General features: G+C 40.1%; 1 protein-coding gene across 2 annotated transcripts in view; it reads left to right on the top strand.

Moving 5' to 3' along the window:
• Positions 1–16,676, top strand: part of LARS2 (leucyl-tRNA synthetase 2, mitochondrial) — an 87,579-nt gene that overhangs the window by 53,028 nt on the left and 17,875 nt on the right. For both annotated transcript variants that reach the window (XM_051610564.1, XM_051610563.1), the window contains 4 exons: positions 2,639–2,737; positions 4,684–4,821; positions 13,783–13,886; positions 15,077–15,259. In XM_051610564.1, the coding sequence (XP_051466524.1) occupies positions 2,639–2,737; positions 4,684–4,821; positions 13,783–13,886; positions 15,077–15,259 (524 nt within the window). The remainder of the gene's footprint in view (positions 1–2,638; positions 2,738–4,683; positions 4,822–13,782; positions 13,887–15,076; positions 15,260–16,676) is intronic.

The raw sequence follows: 16,676 nt of genomic DNA, 5'->3' as shown, positions 1-16,676 counted from the left end.
CAGGTCAAAGTTTGCCCTCCGGAAGTCTAAAGTGGCAGTTTTAGTAACCCCTCTCCTTGTTTCTCCAAGGATCATAAACTCAATCATCTCATGATCACTGTGCCCTAAACAGCCTCCAACTTTTACTTCCCTCATGAGATCTTCCCTGTTCACAAGAAGCAGGTCCAGGAGGGCATCCTGTCTGGTCAGCTCACTTACCAGCTGTGTGAGGTAGTTATCCTGCACACATTTCAGGAACCTCTTGGAATGCTCCCTCTCTGCTGTGTTGTATACCCAGCAGATGTCTGGGAGGTTAAAGTCCCCCACAAGAACAACAGCAAGTGACTGGGAGATTCCTCCTAACTGCTTATAGAAAGCTTCATCCATCTCACTGCTTTGGTTGGGAGGTCTGTAGCAGACTCCCACAGCGATATCAACTCCCACAGCAATACCAGTTAATTCTCACCTTTACTTGGCTTCTTATTTCTCAGCTATTTGATGGCTATCTTCAGTATTGCTTATCCTTATCTCTGCTACAGTTTCAAGTCTTTTGAGCTATTGCCTTTGTGTGTGCAGTCTTCCGTGGTTTTTCTTGCTCTGAGAAATTACATTAGCCCTTCCTTTAGTCCTTCTCTCCAGTAACAGGGTTTTTTTTCTTTAGTTGCATTTAGTATTAGAATTAATAAGGAAAGCAAGATGGAAAAATGTAAGAGTCTGTGAGTACGTGAGTGACAATAATGTAAGCAATCATAAATAGGAGCAGATTTATTGCCCAAGTTATTGTTATGCAAGTCCAGGTAATTGTGTTAGTTGTCTGAAGATTGTCAAATGAGATTACAGTATTGTGCTTGTTGTATAAATTGTGAACATGCCCATGCTGTCTGTGTCTTAGTGAGCCATGTCCATTTAGAGTACAGGCAACACCAGAGGCATGAAGCAGATATAATTATGGTTTAATGACTGTAAAGGATTCTTGCTTTTAACTGAAGAGCCATTCTGTTTCATGATAATACAGTATTATTTTGCATTTGCCAAGTCTGTGCTTATCTATACAATTGAATAAAATGGTTATTCTATATGAAAAAGCAGTTAAAAGTAAAATTTCTTCACTACATGATTCCCATTGAAAGAAAACCTTGCTGGTAGAGAAGGAGCTGGGGCAGAAGGAAAGATTTAATTGGTGATGTTCTCCTAAACTTGCCTCAGCAAGTCAAGCTGATGTATGAGGCAGACAGGCAGATACACGTGTAGCTGTGTTATCAAGCCTGGTCACAGACTAAATATGCAGCTGGAAAATAATAAATAGCCAGTCTCTGTTTATTACCTATTTTTATTACACTTATACATGCATTTATAAATTGCATATATATGTCACATGTAGTCAGTGGTATTAATGTGCAAAGTTTTATTTAACAGTAAGAGTTTTAAAGAGGAATCATTTACAAGTGGAAGTTTATGAAATGTGATTATTGGCTTCTACAAAAAAATTATATTCAGGGAGAAACTAGCAGAAAGGGACCTGAGCTTCTAAAATTTATTTTTAAATGGTTTTTCAGAGCTGTCAGTATAGCTTCTAGCAAAAATGGATTTGTAGTAATGTGGTTTAACCCAATAGGAAGATAAACAACCACACAGCTGTTCACATACTCCCCCCCAGTGAGACAGGGGAGAGAATCAGAAAAAAAAAAAGGTAAAACTTGTGGGTTGAGATAAACACAGTTTAATAGGACAGAAAAGGAATAATAAAAACAACAAGAACAATAATAGTAATAATAGAATATGCAAAACAAGTAATGCACAGACTGTTGTTTACCGCATGCTGACTGATGCCCAGCTATTTCCTGAGCCGTGGTGCCCCCTGGCCAACTCCCCCCAGTTTATTTACTGAGCATGATGTCCCATGGTATGGAATATCTCTTTGGCCAGTTTGGGTCAGCTGTCCTGGCTGTGCCCCCACCCAGCTTCTCAGCTGAAAAGTCCTTCCCTAGTATAACTACTACTTAGCAGTAACTAAAACGTCAGTGTGTTGTCAGTGTTGTTCTCATACTAAATCCAAAACACAGCACTATACCAGCTACTAGATAGAAAAATATTTAAAAAATATTATCTATTCCAGCCAAAAACAGGACAAGTAATCACAAATTAATATTGTCCTACAAGATCTAGAAGAGATTTGCTGCATCTCAGTAGCAAAGTGAAAGCTGAAATTAAATTAAGCTCATTTTTTCTAGACATGGTAAACAAATTCTGCAAAGACCTTTTGTGTACAAACAATCAGAGAGGCAACCACCTGCTTGTCTATGCTTTAAGACTTGCTTTGTTTCTTTTAAAATGGCAATTCTAAAAAATTCCAGGAACATATGATGGAGCAGGCTGTCCAGTGCAGTGCCATCTTCCTCTATTGCTAGATGTTACAGCTGTCCAGGCTTCTTTTTGGTTTGCATTTTATTTGGTTTGGGAGGGAGAGAGAAGGAGAGCAGGCCCTGTTACTTGTGTTGGCCTTCTTCTGAACATACCATACTGTTCAAACCTGTTCAGTTTTCAATTTCAATGTCATTATTTCAATGTCATTATGGCCACTCTATATGTACATAGTTGTTTTTTTTCCCCAAGCTTTTCACTTACCTAAAAACAGTGTTTGTCCTTCTTTCTTGCCCAGGTGTAAGGGAGCAGCACGGCGGGAAGTCGATACCATGGATACATTTGTTGATTCTGCCTGGTACTACCTGAGGTACACAGACCCTCACAACGCAGAGAGGTGAGGGCTGCAGGCACAGGGCCATCAGGTGGGCCAGCCCACTGCACAGAACAGAGGGGAAGGATGAAGCCAGACTCACCAGCACGTGCAGCTTCTAACTGCCTTTGCAGAAGGCAGCATAAACCCCAGGGCTGCCCTGGTTTTTTGTCTGTGCTCTGGCCTGAGCGCAGCACAGGGTAGACTAGGAATTGCTCTGAAAATGAAGCGTTTGGTTGCTCCCATGCCAGGAGATCTGCAAGAGCAGGATGTGTAGACACAACTGCGCAAGCATAGGAGCTATGAGGCAAGGGGCAAAAGTTTGCATGAAAGGGCTTTATGGGGCAGGGCACAGAGGAGAAGTTCAGCTGAGGAGCTGAAGGTAGTCCTTAGTGGAGGATGCCATCAGGAGTGACAGCCTACCATGACTCTTATCTCAGACTGTGTGGAGTTGCATGGAGTGTTCCCTAGCAATATGCTGAATATTTCAGTGTGTGGACAGAGAGTGCTTTTCAACTGGCAAGAAGAGGAATAGTTGAGTGTAACATCCAGCTGCCAAGACAGCACCACTGTTTCTCTCCTTTTGTATTCTGGTAACTCTTGCTACTTCCCCATGAGCTGACCTCAAATGAAGTGGCATTGCAGCGAGCTCCTGCTGTGTTGGCTCTTCGACTGTATACATAATTAATAAAAGGAGATTTTTCATGTACTGGAAATTAGTGGCTGCAGCATGGAGAGTGTGGGAAGATAGATGTGGTTATTTAGCTGTTTTTCTGCTTTGTAGTCTGCCTGTGGTAGCACTTCCGATAGCACTGTTTTTTCCAAAGAGTTCCAGAAGTTGAAGATTAAAAAGTCAGATAAAAGTTCCAGCTGTCCAAGTAATAGCTTAGTGTAGCTAAATCTGGTTTACATTGAAATAACATTTCAATGGACTTCTGCATTAGATCCCTACTTCCATTTGATTTTATTTGTGGGGGTTTTTTTTGCTGAGCTGAGCATACGTAAACCCTTTATTTTTCATAAGTCATATTAGACAGGTTTAGAGTTTGTGAGAATTACTCTGTTGATGTTGGAATCATGTGAAAAAGTTAGTTGTTTGGGGTTTTTTTCACCAAAGATGTGAATCCCAGATCCATTATTTGCTTCTGAGTTAACCTGTGAGTAGAAAAGTCTTGCTATTACAAAAATTACAGATGGAAAAATCAAACAAGCTAGCAAAACAAGTAAATGTTTCTTGTAGAATGGGGCTATAAAGCATGCATTAAAGAACATTAATACAAATGGTATTTTGAAGGCAGGAGCCCATTGCAGAAGACATACATAACAATATTTAATGAAACAGTAAGTGATGCTAGGAAACCTTGCAGATGACCTCCAACAACATAGTAAATATGCTCCAAATGACAAATTTACTGTAAATTCATAGGGCATCCTTCAATTAGAGTACAATGACCCATCTGACTCTTCAAAACGTTTTGCAGCCTTATGTAAACTGCTTCATTGCCCCCTAATGGCAACAATGCAAACCTCCAATTAAAATAAAAAAATGGGTTTGAGTGGGTATATTTTTTGTGTTTCACTGCAATATATTTGTATGTAAAACCTTATAAACACCAAAAAAATTAAATGCTAGCCACAGGGTATTCTGAAAAAAATTATTTAAAGAGCAAACAAATATTTTCATCACTTTCTCAGATGAGTGAGATGTGAAATCTTAGTTACTTCCCTAAAATATATGAAAATAATATTTTTGTGGATCTGCTTTTCAGAGGCAATTAAAATTTTAGACTGTAATTTAATAAACATATCACTTCTTAAAAATTAAAGAGATCTGATAGCAAAATAAAAATTGTAATACACATGTATAGCTCTCAGTAAATAGTGGTGTCTAGTTGAGTATAATAAGCTACTTTAGTAGAGCTGGTCTTTTATTTCCATATTGTATTTTTTCTATTATTATGTTTTTTCAGACCCTTTGATAGTGACTTAGCAGACTACTGGATGCCTGTCGATTTGTACATCGGAGGAAAGGAGCATGCAGTTATGCACTTATTCTATGCAAGGTTTTTCAGCCATTTTTGCCATGACCTAAAGATGACAAAGCACAAGTAAGCCTTGTATATTTCTATAAAAATCTTTAATATTTCATTTGACTAGCAGGAGTGTTAATGGGCATCATTATGATGGTAGAATGTTATCATTGAATAAGCCTGGATTTTCCTGCTTGTCAGTCTTAGCTAGCTACTTGGTTTGCCGTGGTCAGTTGCATTTTCTGTATGAATACATACATAGCATTTGTATTACATGAATATTAACTGGCTCAGAGCAAGTGATAAAATGTTGCTGGAGATTTTCGACCTGCAAAAGCTTGCATTATCTAGTAACTTCAGGCATTCTGAGTAGTGCTGTTATTTCAAATTAGGTAACTTCATGCACAGAAATGCCATTCATTTCAGTGGAACCATGCAGATTTAGAAAAATAAGCACCCCTGTAATTCACTGCAGTATTGAAGCTGAACAGTGCAAAGCAGTTCTTGATAAGCAGAAGCAGTAAATGTATCTGTGGTAATTTTTTTTATTTATTTAATTACTTTTCTATAATTACTTTTAACTACTCTTATTGCTGATGCTGCTATAGCCTAATTCATTATCCTCTCTTTTTGGTTAGAGGTAAAGTTTGAAGCTGGAAGGTGAGTGTTCTGATGTTCTGTTCTTTGTCCTCTCAGGTTCCCAGCTTAACCTCCTCATTTTCACTGAAATTCTGCCCTTTTTTAACCCTAAAATGCCATCACAGAAGTGCCTTAACAGGGGGATACTAGTGTCAGAACAGTGAAGTACTGCCCTTTTCGCTATCCAGTTCTGCCATCACCAGAGGTATTTGAATAAATCAAGTTAAAATGAGTGACCCCATGACAGCAGCTGCTCAGTATTTTCTCAGCTGGCAACTCAAATGTCATTCTTTACTAGTATCCACTCTAAAAACTTGATGTAAAAGAGGAACCTGCATATACATGGGACTGAACTCTCTGGAATGCAGCAATTTTGCTGCAAAAACAAGACAGTAGGTAGCTGTGCACCAAAAAAGATGGACTACTTAGTGGAGCCAGCAGAATATTTCCCTGAGTTATTTAATGATCATTTCATTAAATGAAAACAGGTGGTGTGCTATTATCGCTCTGCAAAATAGTTTGCAGTGAAAGCTTTTATTTGAGATTTTGGATGTGGATGATTTGTGCACCTGTGTTTCATCCTGTTGTCTCAGGCTTGCACAAGCTGCAGCAGCAACACTGTTCCTTCTCTGAGGAAGTGGGCCTTTCAAAGCAGGTCCTTTCCATCACACGCACTATTCCTGTGAGCAGAGAATTTCAGAGCTTTTACTTGTAAGCGATTTCAGGCTTATCAATTCTACAAAAGACAATCCCAGTCTATCAATCATCTAGTGAAGCTGTAACACACAGCAGTCAAATTCTTCCACCTCCCAAAACAACATTAACTGTGGTGACTGAAGTATTGTCACTGTAAACTGAGACCACAAGATTTGCTCGTAAAGTAAGATTCCACTCTGATGTGCAAGAGAGAGTGAGAGTGACACTCTCTGTGAGAGTGACAGAGCACTGGAACAGGCTGCCCAGAGGGGCTGTGGAGTCTCCTTCACTGGAGACATTCAAAACCTGCCTGGACATGTTCCTGTGTGATGTGCTCTAGGTGACCCTGCTCTGGCAGGGGGTTGGACTAGATGATCTTTCGAGGTCCCTTCCAACCCCTAACATTTTGTGATTCTGTGAAAATGAGGAGGTATGGAAAGAGGGCAGCTTGGCTGAAAAGAGACCTCCTGAGTGAGCTAAAGCACTTTAAGAAGTGCATGGAAAGGGGAAGCGAGGATGGGCTATCCCTGGAAGAATGTGGAACATTACCTGGGTATGCAGTATAGAATTAGAAAAGGCCATAGCTCATCTAGAAATAAAACCAGTGAAGAATGTGAAGGAAGTATCTGCAGATACAATGACAGGAACGTCAAGGAAAGTGAGACAAAGTGAGACAAAGAGCCTAGTAGCAAAGGACAATCCTTGCCTTGGCCTTTGCTGTCAAGGTGTGTGCTTAGTAGGAGAGTCTGAAAGAGAGAGGTACTACCCGCTGTAGGGAATTGAGTTAGGGATCACTTAATTAAACCAGACAAGTACAAGTCAATGAGACTAAATGGGATGTATCCAATGGTGCTGAAGGAGCTGGCCTCTACCATCATGAGATGCTGTCAGTTGTTTTTGAAAGATCTTGGTGATCAGGAAATGTTCCTGTTGACTGAAGAAAGGCAGATGCAAAACTCATCTTCAAGAACAGGCAAGAAGGATGATCCAAAGTACTTAGAGGGCAGTCAGCCTCATATCGGTCCCCAACAGTATTCTAAGCAAATCATCCTAGTAGTAGTTTTCAGGCACATTAAAGACAAGAGAACTGGAAGTGGCCATTATAGATTTACTGAGAGATATTATGCCCAACTTGATCTGCCTTCTTTCTGTGGTGAGGTGATTCCCTCTATAGATGAGGAGAGAGCTGCGCAAATCTTTTACCGTGACTTCAGCAAGGCTCTTGAAAATTTTCCCATGGCATCCTGTAGTCTGAGTAGGGAGCTGCAGACTGGATAGAAGGAAAATAATTTTGTCAGGGAAGGTGGTTAGACTGGAACAGTTTTACCAGAGAGGTTGTGGGATCTCTATCATTAGGTATTTTCAAAACTTAGCTACATGAGGCCCTGAGGAACCTGAAGTTAGGTCTCCTGTCAGAAAAGGGTTGCTCCAAACGACCTGCAAGGTCCCTTCCAATCCACATTATTTTAAGAGACCGTGATTCTGTAGCTGTATTAGTTTTTAATGTGTTTTGTTCATACTCTGCTGTGACAAAGCAGTAGCACCAAAACACTGTGCTTAGGGTGGTCTAAACATGAATTGCAAAAAAACCACTCCTCTTCAATGAACAAATTACTCGAGCAGCACTGACTATATCTGGTGACAATAGCAGAGAAAATCAAAATTGCTTTCTGTAGAAGTAGTTTGCAAGACCATGGAGAACTCCTTTGAGTTCAAGAGCAGTTGCACACGTGAAGGTATGTTACAGTAGTGCCTTTAGGATCTGTTCTAAGCACGGCTTATGTGCGTGTTCAGAATGCAAGATGACTGTAACAAATTCATCAATATGCACAAAATTGTTTGCTTGCTTTAGCTCTATTCACTTAAAGCACTAGGTGCTTTTAGCCATGAAGTAAAATTAGGATCTTGTTTTGATATAGAAATCTCAACTCCTTTATAAATACTACCATATGTCTTAAATATATTTCAGCATTGGTCAAATGCCACTGTTGCTTAGTCTTCTGTTAGGAGTGCTTAAGGGTCTGCCTCAGAGATTTGAAAAGGGTGATTAGAAACAAGCTTATTGTTAGGAAGCTTCAAGTCATAGTGTCGAAGCCCACAGTTTTCAGGGAAGACATTAAAATGTTAAAAACCACTGCCCTCTAGTGCGTTTTCAGTCTTTCTCTAGTACCTCAGTTCTTGTTCACAGATAAAACTAGTAAAACTCTGCTACGTGTCAGTTAACGAGAGCTGCCTCCATTTAAAGTGTTATCTAGTATCCTGACAAATTTTTATGATTCTCCTATTAATCTGTAGTAATTTTTCATTTTTATAGGTTTTCTTCACGGAAATTTTCATTCTTTGGCTCGTATCTGCTGACTTTCAAATCCACTGAAATATTTCCTAATGGTCTTTAATTCTGTACTAATGGCTATTAATGCAATAATGAGGTTAAAAACAAAAGTTTAAAATCTCATAGTTTAGATTTTAAAAGCATCTCTTCACACATCATGTGCATTATTGCAATAAAAATATTGTAGGGCATCCATTTATAGATGTCACACGTGCTTTAATAGAAGATGCAATGTTTGTAGGCATCTAAAATTGCAAAGGTGTCAATATAGTTTAGATATCCCCTGAAAATGGGACCTTTTATTTTAGATTTTTTTAATGCATTGAACTGGTGATGGTAGGAAGAGCTGCTGATTTCCTCAGTAATGACAAGGCAGAACAAATAGCACCCTCTGGGTTTTGGTACATGTGACAACAAATTAAGCCCAAGTTAATATAATTTTGTTCTAGCAATCTGGTCTGTAAAGTGCATCAGTTCTGGAATTAATTCACAAGCCAGCCAGCCCTCCCAGCTGTGACCACTGCTGGGAGGTGGGCCAGGTAGGCAGATGGGGGCAGCAACCTCCTCATCTGTTCCAGCTTAACCCACCATGGCGAGTGTGTGCTGACACACACGGTTACACCTGCTCAACTGTATTATTGCAAGTACAAGTTACATAGAATTTGGCTCTTCCCTAGACTGTAGTAATCCATTCTGTCTGCTGAATAATTGTAAATGGAATCTAGCACACTCTTTCTGCAGGATTATAAAGCAATAAAAAAGTTTATTGTTGCCATTAAGTAGGCAGATTTGATTGTGCTAGAGAGCACTTCTGGTGAGTAAGAAGGCACTATTTTTACATAGCTGCATTTACAGAATAAAAGAAGATATGTGTGTGACAGAAATAGCTTCTTCTGGAAAGGAAGGAGTTTAGAGCTTCTTTATGTTCAGTAGAGACTTCATCACTAGTGTTGATTTTAAGTAAAAGCACTCGGCTATTGATGGTGTAAAATCTGAATGTTCAATATTGTTTTATCTTTTTTCTGCCTAAAATGATCGGCTTCCACATCCCCAAAACACTTCTGGCCATCTACAGGATTGCCTGATTGTTACAGGTCCATCTAATGACAGGTTTCACAAGCACCTAAATTCAGCTCACAGTGACTGGCCAAGGTCTTGTCTTGACTGTAGGGCACAGCATCGGGCTCTCTCAGCCTTTCTAGAGGTGTGGGATGCAAATACATGCAGTGAGCTCCCTCACTAGAGCTAATCCCTTTTCCTGAGTCTACAGTTTATCACTGGTGAAGGCTCCACAGAGCCCTTCCAAGCAGTTAATTTGTAATTGGATTGAAGGTCCCACTACTCACCTTGCACAGAGCAGAGCAAGGAGCCTGAGGACATGGCAGTAAGCAGGAGTTCCTCATCTGTCAGTCATGCTTGCCCTTCCATTCATTGTGTGCTCCTATATAGAGAAGTTGGTCTGTCACAGAAATGAACCTGTATATGAACGTCACTGAAAGGAAAAAGGTGGATTACACACTTCATGGCTAGCATAGCTGATATTTCTTGGAGGTGTCAGGCAGAATTCACAGGTGGTCCCATCTGACATACAACATATTATCACAGAATCACAGAATGTTTGGAGTTGGAAGGGACCTTAAAGATCATCTAGTTCCAACCCCCCTGCATGGGCAGAGACACCTTTCACTACAACAGGCTGCTCAGGGCCCCATCCAACCTGGCCTTGAACACCTCCAGGGGTGGAGCCCCCACAACATCTCTGGGCAGCCTGTTCCAGTATCTCACCACCCTTACACTGAAGAATTTATGCCTGATCTCTAACCTAAATCTCTCTTCTTTCAGCTTAAAACCATTACCCCTTGTCCTCTCACTGCAAGCCCCTGTAAAAAATCCCTCCCCAGCTTTCCTGTAGGCCCCCTTCAGGTACTGGAAGGCCACTATGAGGTCCTCCCAGAGCCTTCTCTTTTTCAGGCTGATCAACCCCAACTCCCTCAGCCTGTCCTCATAAGAGAGGTGCTCCAGCCCTCGGATCATTTTCGTGGCCCTTTTCTGGACACATTCCACTAGGTCCACATTTTTCTTGTGCTGGGGGCACCAGAGCTGGATGCAGTATTCTAGGTGAGTCTCACCATGGCAGAGTAGAGGGGCAGAATCACCTCTCTTGATCTGCTGGCCACACTTCCTTTGATACAGCCCAGGATGCAGTTGGCCTTCTGGGCTGCAACTGCACATTGGTGGCTCATGTCCAGCTTTTGATCCACTAGTACCCCCAGGTCCTTTCCCTCAGGGCTGCCCTCAAGCATGACCTCCCCCAATCTGTATTCGTATCTTGGGTTACCTCGGCCCAGGTGCAGGACCCTGCACTTGGCCTTGTTGAACCTCATGAGGTTCACCTGGGCCCACTTCTCTAGCTTGTCCAGGTCCCTCTGGATGGCATCCCATCCCTCTGGCCTATTGACCACACCACCCAGCCTGGTGTGTCATCAGCAAACCTGCTGAGGGTGCTCTCAGTGCCACTGATCATGATCAAAAGCTGCAGATAACTAAGGCCAGAGTGCCCATACTCCAGTGTGAGTGCAAACATATCTACAGGCAGTAAAAGGCATATCCCATTCCAGCATTTTTGCAACTGGAAATGTGATAGAGCATTCAAAGAACTCAAGCCACCTCTTTGCTTACTGTGCCAGAAGTGCGTGTCCAAACATAGCTGAGTTTCAGTGGTTCCCAGGGGTGTGGCTCAGGAGGTATTTCTGATGCCCGGCCATGAGCAGGTGCTGCAGTACTTAGATCAAATTTGCATCACACCTGATGTACCGCAGCACGCTGCCAATCCCCTTCCGCAGTGAAGAAGCACACAACTTTCTTAGAAGGGGTTTTAGGTGTTCAGTTTCAATATAAATTCAAGTGTAACTCTGCGTGTGACCAGGAGATGGAGCCATCACAACAGTGGCAAAATCACTGTGCGGTTCAGGAGAAATTCAGTGCAGCTCTGGCTCTCAGTTTGGGCATGTTTCCGCTGTGTTGCAGTCTCCCAGTCAGAATACGTGGGGTTGTCTTTTTTCCCCATACTTGGTAATGTATTTTGTATGGCATTTTTGTAGCCTCTGTCAGCATAAACAAAAACAGGAAATGCTCGTTCCTGTATCCAGCTCTTAATAACTTGGCGTATGATCTGAACTAACTCATTGTCATAAAAAATAAGTGTTCCTTGAAAAATCACTTCCACTGGAGAGCCCTATCTGATTTGGATGTTTTGGCTACCTCATTAGCTTTATTTTAGATAGCAGCAAGTGTAGCTATTATAATAACTGTCTAAGATCTTAACCAGACTGAAGTCTGAATGGTGGGGGGGGGGAAAGTCTTTTCATTTTTCCTTGGTGTAATGTGTTTAGTTTGTAGAATAAACGTACCGTGAATGGTTAACTCCTGAAGCCTTTTGACACCATTTGGTGGTGATCAGATTGCAAGGGTTTTGTTCTTGATTTTCATCTTCTAACTAATTTGGATAATTTGAGATAATTATTTGAGATTTTAAATAATTATTGCCTCCTATTTTGAAAATGTTTTTTTTCGTGTTTATACTGTTTAAATTTGACTTCACATGTCATTTCCTTAAGTTCCTTTAATTTATTTCTAAACAACAGGATTTTTCAGGCAACCTATGAAATAGTGTTTAGAGAAACATTTATAGACATGCTTGAATTGCTACTCTTTACATTGCTGATAAAACCAGGTGGCATGGTAGAGACTAGTGCTGCTCAGTGACTGAATGATTTAGAGCTATACAAAAAAGCAAGGAAGGAAACTTGTGTTCAAATATGAATATGTTGAAGATAAAGTCTGAAGCCTGTCACGTTTTCTCTCCCAGTTTAAGTCTTCTATTTCAAATAACTCCTTATTTCAGAGTAATCAAAAGGGTTGAAAGACTAGTACCTGGAAGATATCTGCTTTAATACAGTTAAGATGTGCATAATTGTTATATAATTTAATAGTACTTTAACTGTGTATCAAATAAACTGCAGTGGTTAAATAATGAGATTAATTGTCATCTAATTTATGTTGCCCAATAATGTAAAATACGACAGTGACTTCATGAAACAAGTAGTGGTTTGGGTTGTTACTTTTTTGTACATGTGAAGTAAAATGTGGAAGCCTATTTTTACTTTTTTTTCTATAGATGGATATTCTAGCTTTTTGAAAAATACGTAAATATAAGTGAAGCACCCTTTTTTATGTAAGTTGTTTTGGTAAATATGGGGGAGCTTTGTTAAGTGGCGGTGGCGAGGATTCAGATGGCTTAACGTTGAGCACACATGAGCATCAGGAGGTGCAAGTCAGTGATAACCAGCACTGATTAACATGTCCTCCAAAACAATGGTCACCAATGACCTTGTGTCAGAGGATCCCATGAGAAGACTCCCCAGCCTGTGTATGCCTTCTGGGTCTGGCTCCATACCTCCTCCCTGGCATCTGCCATTCTTGGAGTTGCCTCCCTTCTTGACCTATTGAGTGGTTAGAGATTAATTTTGTTGACTTTTTTTAATTGAAAACAATGACAAACATCTGACTCCGTGAATTAGAAATGCAACATCATTAAAGGATATGGCAGCAATAATGTATCCATCAACAAGAGCAGTGTTTACTTTGAGTTTATTTCTTGCTGAGCAGAGCACTGCCCTTAGCTTTGCTCCTTTTAAGGCTCTTTTTAGAAATGTCATATACACACTCGATGAGAGTTTACTCTCCTTGATATTAATTTTGATAGAAAATTAAAGGTTTAATGTTCAAGATGCTAAAAAATGAATCCACTGAAGTGAACCTTCCAGCAATGCCATTTTTCTAGTGTACTTTTTTCTTACAGCTAGGCCTTCATGGCTAGTTCTGCAGAGGAACAAGGTATGCAAGTACTTATGTTAGACAAACTATCTTCTCCATTTATAGAAAGAAATGTTCAGCGAGATTTTGATGTGTTCAAAATGCTGTGCTTCTCAGAAAGAAGCTAGAACTAAATATTTGTAAGACAGTGAGGCCAGGTACTTGAACACTTTTACAAGCGAGGGTTTAGCCTGAAGTTAGTGAAATTGCACAGTTGGCCAAGAAACTTTTGTGTTTTATCCATATACTAATTTGAAAAGTGACGTTAGATACAAGAATGTGTGTAGAATACAAATAAATACTTATACTTGCCAGCTAGCCACTACGAATAAATGCACAAAGTACTCCCTCTAAGGTGACACTCAAGTATAGTCAACTTGAAATTCTTGTTTTATTAAATAATTGTGCCTCATTGGCTCAACACCTGAGGCTTATCGTAAAGTATGCTTTCAATAGCTCTTTTCAACAGACAAGTTTCTTTTTCCTTCCCTCCTTAGGGAGCCTTTCCATAAGCTCTTGGTTCAAGGTATTATCAAGAATCAAACATTCAGACTAACAACAACAGGCCAGTGTTTGAAGAAGGAGGAGGTTGATCTCACTGGTAAGAGAGACCACGTGGGAAAACCAGCACAGATGCATCCAGAAAGTCAGGAACTGCTTTGGTGTACAAGTCTCAGTGCTGGGGAAAATTTGGAAGAGTAAATGTAATATATAAACTGGAGAGCAACTTCTGTGAGTTTTGGATCCATATCCACTCTGAGTGCACAGAGACCCTACTAATCCATCAGCTTTTATTTGCATCCAAGCACAGAAGCAGTGGTGTGGTGTTATTTTAGCTCCAGTGTAGTCCAAAGGGCCAGAAGTCAGTTTTGTTAAGACAGTGCTCAGCATCTTGCTGGACAGAGCCAGCAGTCCCAGCAAACAGACAACCTACTAAAACACCATGGCAAAGCTAACCTGGATGTTGGTGTAGTCAGTAGATATTAAAGCACGTGTTACACAGGTGTAGGAAAAAGTGCGTGTTTCTCAAGTTCTTTCCAGTGCCTTCACTGCATAAGCTGAGGCAGCAGTCCTTGTTTCAGGAGCTGTAGCAACAAGAGTGGCTTGGTCATACTTGCCTCCCTTCAGCACTCCTCTTGCACAACCTTATTTTAATTGTTCTTCTCCTGCACACAAACCCCAAAAGCCAGTTGAAAAAAAAAAATAATCAATTTTACCCTCAAATTTACCATATTTTCTTCCAGAAAAGCCAAGGCTTTTCTGTATCGGGTGTTTTTGCTTGGTTGCTCCTTTATCAATGTAAATGCCCCTTTCCATCTCTAAATGAATGTAGCAGAAGGCAGGTTCTTGTGAGGATAAGTTACTGCAGTTGAAACCTTTTAATTGAAATCTGGTATTTCTAAAACATAAGTGCAGGTCAAAATTGTACCAAATCAGTACACCTATCTATCTAGGAGGTTTTAAGTGTTACGGTTATAACAATGCTTAAATATCAGGGCCTATCAAGGTAGCACAGAGGATGAGTGCCAAATATAGCTTCCAGACAGTAGAAGGAGACATTGTCATGATGCAGAGGAAGCTTTGAGATATTAATTGTGTTAAAGTAGGAAAAAATGGGGAGGGCAAATGTTTATTAGATTTACAGTGGGTTTTCTTTAAGCTGTTTGGAAAACAACAGGGAGAAAAGCCACTAGAAATAGTTGTTTCTTTTTATACTTAGGGAACAAAATTAGTTACTGTTACAAATGAGCAAAATTTGTTTGAATATTCTGTGTATGTCTTAATACTTAGGAACTGAACCAGTTTACCTAAAAACTGGTGAGAAGCTCCAAGTCACATGGGAAAAAATGAGCAAATCAAAGCACAACGGAATAGACCCTGAAGAAGTAGTGAAAGAGTGTGGCATTGACACCCTACGTCTTTACGTTCTGTTTGCTGCTCCTCCAGAACAAGACATTTTGTGGGATACTAAAAGTAAGTTGGATTGTTTCTGTTTGGTTTGATGTTTTATTTCTAGTGTGTTCTATTTTAAACTCAAAATTGATACAGTTATTGATGCCCATGTTTTGGAACAACCGAATAAAAATGTATAATGAGCAGGTTTTATAGTATAGAAGGGGTCACAAAGCTGTTACTGAGAGGCAGGCTTGCAAGATTATAACAAGCAGCTTAGCTTTTTTAAGCTAGAAGCATGTATGAAAAGTACTTCTCAAGTAGTATTTTCTTATGCAAACCTGCACCTCGTTTTCTTGTTTTTTAAATAGCTGTGATTCATTGACTGGAAATTATTATTTTAAGATTATTTTCTTCATTATAAGGTTTTTTAAAAATCATATCAGATTACAAATTAAACTTTGCAATTTTTTATTACATTCATTTGTTTACACATGTATGCAATGGCTTTTTTAAGCTGAACCATGAAATACATCTCAGAAGAATCTCATCAGAGTTCCTAGTAACTAATATTTGTACACCCATGACATTTTTATAAGCCTAGTTCTTGAATAAGATAAGATTTACCCTCCTACACACTTATTTACTGCCATCATGCAATTTATCATACTGACAGATGTTTATTTGTCTTATCTACTGTGGTTCATACATTTTAATCTAGGCTTATACATACATTTAAATCTAACCCTCTCGTTGCATAAGGCTGTAATAAAACACTCTGTGCCTGGTTTAAAAAGGTGAACTTCGATTCTTCTGTTAGCTTCTTGCTACCTAGTTCAGCCTGCACTAAGCGTTATTTCAGTTGGTGTTTGTCACCCTTTACATTCATATGTGTTTGGTTTTGTATTATTGCACTGCTGCATATACTGAGGGAGCACACTGTATGACTTTTCTCAGTTGGCTTTCTGTCATCATCTAATGATAACAGTACAGAGCTAGGATGCATTTCTGTGTGACCTGCCATAGGTGGTCCTGCTCTGGCTGGGGGGTTGCACTCGATCTCCAGAGGTCCCTTCCAATCCCTACCATTCTATGATTCTATGATATGAAGAGGTTATATCTCTTTCAAAAACCAGCTGCTTGGAATCAAGTTGTAATTCCTGCTACCATAACAGCCATCAGGTGCATAACTTCCTGTGAAGCAGCTGATTCAGTGATACACAATAGAAACACAACACATCTGGAAGAGAGAGCTAAAGCCCTATCAGTGCCATACCTCCAGTCATACCTTCACTAGTGGCTCTGCATCATAACACATGGAGGACCTGGCTGTGAGCAGCAGTAGCTCGCGGCCTCTCTGTAACATTGGTCCTTCTGTCACAGAAATACATTTTTAGAGCAGCCACAGAGCCCGATGAGAAGAAACCTCTCAATTTACAAAATGTGTGTGTATATATATGTTTGTATTCTTCCACGAGTTTGAAAAAGAAGGGCGTGT

The sequence above is a fragment of the Apus apus genome, chromosome 2, assembly GCF_020740795.1.
Source record: "Apus apus isolate bApuApu2 chromosome 2, bApuApu2.pri.cur, whole genome shotgun sequence".
Taxonomy (NCBI): Eukaryota; Metazoa; Chordata; class Aves; order Apodiformes; family Apodidae; genus Apus; species Apus apus.
The sequence above is the reverse complement of the archived record's forward strand: the minus strand, read 5'-3'. Positions and strand labels throughout refer to the sequence as shown.